Source organism: Leptosomus discolor, chromosome 6 (genome assembly GCF_034619465.1).
Source record: "Leptosomus discolor isolate bLepDis1 chromosome 6, bLepDis1.hap2, whole genome shotgun sequence".
Taxonomy (NCBI): domain Eukaryota; kingdom Metazoa; phylum Chordata; class Aves; order Leptosomiformes; family Leptosomidae; genus Leptosomus; species Leptosomus discolor.
Genome location: NC_141396.1, coordinates 64,964,568 through 64,970,942, shown reverse-complemented (window position 1 = coordinate 64,970,942; position 6,375 = coordinate 64,964,568). Strand labels below are relative to the sequence as shown.

General features: G+C 57.7%; 1 protein-coding gene across 2 annotated transcripts; it reads right to left on the bottom strand.

Moving 5' to 3' along the window:
- Positions 1 to 3,119: 3,119 nt before the first annotated feature.
- Positions 3,120 to 6,258, bottom strand: C6H1orf35 (chromosome 6 C1orf35 homolog). Of its 2 annotated transcripts, none has more exons than XM_086467078.1 (8): positions 6,165 to 6,258; positions 5,877 to 6,030; positions 5,746 to 5,791; positions 5,519 to 5,604; positions 5,317 to 5,389; positions 4,185 to 4,264; positions 3,744 to 3,884; positions 3,120 to 3,596 (listed from the first exon to the last, which is right to left on the bottom strand). In XM_086467078.1, the coding sequence occupies exons 1-8, from the start codon at positions 6,256 to 6,258 to the stop codon at positions 3,338 to 3,340; spliced, it is 933 nt and encodes a 310-aa protein (XP_086323204.1). In that variant the 3' UTR covers positions 3,120 to 3,337. The 2 variants fall into 2 exon arrangements, with proteins under 2 accessions (XP_086323204.1, XP_086323205.1); XM_086467079.1 differs by having other exon boundaries at positions 3,120 to 3,545.
- Between the last annotated feature and the right edge of the window lie 117 nt (positions 6,259 to 6,375).

The following is a 6,375-nucleotide window of genomic DNA, read 5'->3' as shown; positions in this document are numbered from 1 at the left end:
TGTCGCTTGGCGCTGCTGAAATAAGCAGAGCCCTCCCTTCTCCTCTCTTACCCTCCATCCCTAAAAAAAGGTGGGTGACCTCTGCCACCCAGCCCGCCGACCCCAGCCCAGAGGCTTCTCCCAAACGGTGGTTTTCACTCGAAGGCACGTGCAGTGCCCAGACTGCCCCGGCGCGGATCCCGCTCCTCGGAGTTTGCCGCTCGCTGGGGCTGAGGGAGGACAAGCTGGAGAATGTCCTGATGCTCCCTGAGATCAGGAGCTGTGGGAGCCCTGCCCTCTGCTCGGGGCAGCACAGGGTGCGCTCTGTTTTGGGCTCAGCCGGGTCTCGGGGCGGGGGGGGGGGGGGATTTATCCAGCCAGGCAGGAGGCAGCTCGCACCCGGGGGAACCGGGCGAGCACAGAACAGCAGGGCCCAGCGCTGGTTCCTCCCCAGTCCACCCAGGAACTGGTGCAGCAGCTCAGGAGGGTGGGGGTGAGGGTGGGGGTGAGGCCGGGCTCCTTCTCTCCCCACTCAGGTTTGGGGTTTTTTGTTTTAATCTTGTTTGTGTTTCTCAACCTGTTTTGCTCAGATTTTGGGTTTTGAGTGCGGAAGAGGCACCGGCACCTCCTTGGGGCAGTGTGAGGGGTAAGAGGCGCTGCCCAATTCCTCCGTGTGGGGATGCAGCCTGGGTGAGGGGAGCCACCCTGGGGGTTTATCTCTGACCCTCCGTGTGCTCCCCATGACTCGTTGGCGAGCTGGAGGGGGGGGGGATGAGGGACGGACACAGAGCCCTCCCTGTCCCCCCCTCCTCCCCGTGAGCTGTGCTGCTCCATCCATCCCGTTTCCTCACCACACCTAAAGCTCACGCCAATCCCAGGAATGGTTTTTCCCAGTGAAAAGCAACGGGCAGAGGGAGTGAAACCTTGGCAGGGGTTTCAAAGGGGGTGAGAGCGGGAGAGGCTGAGCTGTGACCCCACCTGGCTGGGGGAAAGCATCGGCTCGCAGCACCAAACTGGTGCTAAACTGGAGCCGAAACTACCCCGGGAGGCAGGAGAAAGCTGGGAAGAGGGAGCTCTCCAGGCCGGGCCGAACTGTGCCACAGCCCCTCCGGCATTGGGCTTGGCCCCTCGACACCCTCTGGCTGGGACACGTCCTCAGGGGGCGAATCAGCCTGGCAAAGCCTGGCTTGGGGGGGATTTGGGGGGTGCTGGGTGCCTTTCCGCTGGGTGCCTTTCCGCTGGGTGCCTTTCCGCTGGGTGCCTTTCCGCTGGGTGCCTTTCCGCTGGGTGCCTTTCCGCTGGGTGCCTTTCCGCTCTCTCGCAGTTCCCTTTCCAGCCTGGAGCTCCCAGTGCCGAGTTCCTGTTAAGCACAACCTTATTCCACCATCCCCATCGCTGCCCTGGACTGGGATGCTCCCAGCAAGCACCCGTCGCAGCCTGGACCCCCCAAAATCCCCAGGAGGAAGGTGAGGAAGGGTGGGAGCCTCCAGCCAGGGAGCGTGGGGGTTCGGGACTACCCGGCTTGCGCCGTGCGGGCAGCCCTGAGCTGGAGCTGCTCAGACTCCAAAAAAAACAGCTCTGTGACCGCGCCAAGAGCGTGTCACCCCCCCAAAAAAACCCCCAACCAAACCCATTTTGGGGTAACTTCAACTGTTCTGCAGCATCTCCCGCAGCGGCAGGGTGAACCACGTGCTCGCAGCCAGGGCGGGGATCGGGACAGAAGGGGCTTTATTTCAGCTCCTCGCCCCGATCCCGCTGCGTGTCCCCCCCCCCGCCCTGTGAATGCCGCTCTTGTTCCGCACCGGGCACCCCTCGTCCTGCCCCGCACCGGCAGCGCGGCTCCGCGCACCCCACATCCCCCCCCCGCCGGTGCCGGCTGCGGGGAGGGCGATGGCGATGCCGAGGACAGAAATCCCTTCCCAACGCGGGGCTTTTGTCCGCCGAGACACACACAAGTGCCCTGTCTGAAGCGGGAGAAATTGCGTCATTAATTACACAAACGAGGCCCTCGTGCTTGGCACAGCCGGTGATGCTCCAGCCCGGGACAACCCCTTTCCATTTCGATCAATATTGCTATTTATTGATGTAAATTTGCCCTTTCTTGGTGAACACATAAATACTCCTGTTTTGAGGTTTAAAATCCTGGGTGGGCACAAACCAGGGCAAACACCGACAGCAGCCGCCCCCGCCCCATCCATCTTCTCCCCATCAGCCAAGGAATTACTGCAGAAGTTCTTCGCAGCCCCTCATTAAGGCAGTTTCTTTATTTTAATCTAAAAAAGCTGGTTTTCAACCCAAAGGAACATCCATCACCCTCACCCATAGCTGTTTTGAGTCACAAAGTGCCTGATTTTTCCCCGAATTAGGCTGGGAAAGCATTTGTCCCCAAGGGATGGGCTGCTCCATCCCCACACAGGGGACACAGACAGAGGGGGACACTGCCTGGGGGGACCCCATGGTGTGGACTTACGTCACCCCACAGGAGTTTGGGGGTGATGGAGCCACCTCTGCCTCCCATCCCACCAGGGACACAGCAGCTCCTGCCTGGATTTGCTCGAATTAAAAGCGATTTTGGGAGCGGGGCGGGGGGGGGTGAATGTCATGATGGGGCAGCCTGGCTGGGGTTCATGCCCCCTCCTGGAGGGGGTCACAGGGGGGGGCGCCCCGAGCTCTCCCCTGCTCGCCCGCGTACGTGATGCCCCACAGGGAGCACCCCCCAGCCTGTGGAGGCCACGTGTGGCCCCGGGGGGAGCACCCCGCACCCCACAGAGAGCAGAGGTGGCCCCGGGGGGAGGCCCCGCAGCCCGGCCACCCTAAAGCCGGCGCGTCCAAGACGTGAAACCCTCCCGGCAGCGCGCGAGCCCCGGGTTTTATTTTGCAGCTGATGAACTTGGGAGCTGCGTGGCTGCCCGTTCCTGATATTAAAAAAATATCTTAATAATAATAATAATAATAACAGCATCTAAAGTCTCTTTACATAAACACAAGGCTCCCACAGCATTTCCAGCGCCGCAGCCGAAACTCTCCCAGCGCCAGCACCCACCCCGCCGCGTCCTCCGTGCCAAGTCGTGCCTGGATGGACGGATCCAGGGAGCAAGGAGATGGGTGCTGGGGCACCTTCTTTCCCCCCCCCACGACCAGGGGGAGCCGTGGGTGCTGTGCCAGGTTGCAGGCAGGAGCTGCGGGCAGGGAAGGGGCAGGTGGCATCACCAAACGTGACGCCCTTCACCACACTCAGCCCCGGCAACCGCAGAGCTGCAGCTTTTTTCCTTTTTTTTCTTTTTTTTTAATTGAATAACCTTAAAAAAAATATATATAACCTCTAGGAGATCTCCCTGGGAAAACCCCACGTTCCCTCTCAGTCCTCCGAATCGGTGTCGTGGCGTTGCCTGACCCCGCGGGACGAAGGGGACCTGGTCCTGCTCCTCTTCCTCCCCTTGCGCCGCGGGGACGGGTGCCGACCGTGACCGTCCCTGCTCCGGCTGCGCCGCCGGGCCGGACGGCGCGAGGGGCTCCGGCCCGAATCCCGGCTGCCGGCAGAGGAATCGGTGTCGTGCCGCCGCCGGCTGCCGCGCCGCGCCGTGTCGGGGCGCTGCTGGGATTTCCTTCGGTGGGGCCTGCGGGGAGGGAGGGGTCAGGGACAGTGGGGAGACCAACAAGGGGATTCTGGGGGGGAAAAAGGGATTTTTGGGAAAGCCGGGCGATGCCGATGGGGCATCCTGGTGCCAGCCGCGGCCTCGCGGCTCAGGGCTCAGCCCAGCTACCTCTGATCCCGGGCCGGAGAGGAATCGGAGGACGAGGGGGCAGCGTCCCTCTTGTGGTGCTTGTCCTTCTTCTTCTCCTTCTTCTGTTTCTTCTTTTTTTTCTTCTTTTTCTCCTTTTTGGATTTTTTGCCACCCTCGGGTCTGCGAGGAGGAGGCCAAGCGCTGAGGATCCCTGCCCCGCGCCCCCCTCCAAAAGCTCATCCCCGTCCCTCCCTCCAGGCGCATCCCAACGTCCCGCTTGGCCAAGGAGCAGCCCAGCAAAAAAAAAAAACAAAAAAAACCAACACAAAACCCCCAAAAAAGAGGTTTTGGGGGCAAACCAGCGGGTTTGGGGGTGATTCAGGCAGAAGCAGAACAAGCCCGATGCCAAACGGAGCCGTAGAAGCATTTGGCAAAATATCCCCCCGCCCCAAGAAAGGCCGTTTCTGGGGGTTTCCTCACCGGTGCTCCTCCACCTTCTCCTCCTTCTCCTGCTTCTTCCTGGCGCCGGAGGCCTCGGGGCTGCTGGAGACTTTCTGGTGCTGGGGCGGAGAGGGGAGAGAGAGGGAGCGCAGCCGTGAGCCGGGGGCTTCGGGCCGGGAGGAAGAGGGAAGTTCTCCCCTTAAAGATTAGATTTCACGTGGAAAAACCAACGAAAATTCAATAAAAAGGAGGTTGAATTTGGAAAATGTTAAAACGGAGCAGAAATTAGATCGGGGAAAATTAGAATTCACTAAAAAATTAAATTTGGAAAAACTAAAACCAAATCTAGTTTTGAGGAAAACTAAATAAAAATTAAATTTGAAACAAGTTCAATTTGGGGAAAAATAATTAAAAATTAAGTTTGGAAAATTAAAATGAAACAAAAGTTTGATTTCATTTCGGGGAAAAATAATTAGAAGTAAATTTGGAAAATTAAAATGAAACAAGTTCAATTCAATGTGGGGAAAACATCATTAAAAATTAAATTTGGAAAACTAAACTGAAACAAGTTTAATTTCATTTGAGGAAAACATAATTAAAATTAAATTGGGAAAATTAAAATGAAACAAGTTCCATTTGGGGAAAACATCATTAAAAATTAAATTTGGAAAAAATTTAAATGAAAAAATTTCATTTAGCTTGGGGAAAAATGAAATAAAAATTACATTAAATTTGGAAAATAGTAAAATGAAGCAAAAATTGGAGAAAAATTAAAATTAAAATAAAAAATTAAATTTGGAAAGCTTAAAATTAAAAATTTAATTTTGGAAAAAAATAATTAAAATTTAAATTTGGAAAAAAATAAAATGAAACAAAAATTGAATTTAATTGGGGGAAAAAATAAAAATTTAATTTGGAAAAAAAAAATAATTTGGGAAAAAATAAAACGACATAAAAATTAAATGCAATCTGGGAAACAAAACCCCAGGACCCTCGAGAGCCGCCTCTGACCCGACCCCAGCCGAGCTCTGCGCCCCCGGCACGGGCGCTCTCGCGGGTCTCTGCCACGGCCCGGCTCTGCGTTCCCGCCCCTCAGTGTGGGGCAGGGGTGGGGGTGAGGTTTTTCGCCTTTTCCCGCCTTTTTCCCACCTCCCCACGTGCTGTACCGTACCGTGAAGACGGAGAGCCCCATCTTGGCCGCCTCCTTGTCCTCCTTGGAGAGCATCACCCGCCCGGCGCTGCCGCTGGCGAGAGACGCAGCCACGAGTCATGAAACGAAGAAAAACAAACCAAAAAACCCCACAAAATGTATTGAGAACAATCAAATGAGGCTGAAACGGGGCGGTTTGGGGCGGGGGACGCCCCCCACGTACCTGGAGCTGCCCAAACCCACCACTCGGTCCACGGCGTCCTTCTCGTCCCGCTCGACGCCGTCCCGCTTGCACACCTCGGCCAGGTCCTGGGGGGGGGGGAGACGGGAGACCACACACACACAGAGCACCCTGTGCCGGTGTCCCCCCAAAAACCAGACCCCGCGGGGGGGGGACACGACACACACCAGCCTGAGGCGGTGCTGGGGGGCTGGTGGGTCCCCCCTTACCTCCTTGCTGAGGGCGGCGGGCTGCCTCTTGACGCTCTTGTAGCCCCTACGGACAGAAAGCGAGGTGAGGGGGGGGGGGGGCGATGCCTTGTACCCCTTGGTTTTTTTTAGGGGGGGGGTGGGGGGCTCACAGGGCTGCCATCATGGCCTCCCGCTCGGCCAGGCGGACGGCGGCCAGTTCTTCCTCCCGGGACAACGGCGGGGCTGTCTCCTTCTTGCCCTTGGCGTACCAGGTCAGGTCCTTCCCCTTCTGCCACCGGCCCACCGGCGCCATCAGGGAGTTCCCTGTGGGGAGCAAGACACCCCCCCCCCCCCCCCCAAAAAAAAATGTCACCGCACCCCAAAAACCGTGCCGAGGGGGGGACAGGGAGGATGGGGAAGGGGGGGAGGGGGTGTGTTTGGGGAAGGCCGGCCCTTACCCAGGTAGTTTTCCCGCTGTTTGTCCGTCTTGACATCCTCCCAGCTGAACTGGTCCTGGCCCCCCCGGACCCCCCCTCGGGATGAGCCGAACATGGCGCCGGGGTTTAGGTGGGGGGGGCAGGGAGGGTGGGGGACCTGCAAAAGAGGGGGGTGGGGGTGTCAGCGCCGGGATTGTACCCCCACCCACCCAGCTCCTCCCTGCAAACCTTG

Excerpts from the sequence above, each read along its gene's own strand:
- C6H1orf35 (XM_086467078.1), bottom strand. The coding sequence starts at position 6,258 with ATGTTCGGCTCATCCCGAGGGGGGGTCCGGGGGGGCCAGGACCAGTTC. Across the intron at positions 6,031-6,164 it reads ACAGCGGGAAAACTACCTGG|GGAACTCCCTGATGGCGCCG; the intron begins GTAAGGGCCGGC and ends TGCTCCCCACAG. Across the intron at positions 3,885-4,184 it reads GAGAAGGTGGAGGAGCACCG|ACCCGAGGGTGGCAAAAAAT; the intron begins GTGAGGAAACCC and ends TCCTCCTCGCAG.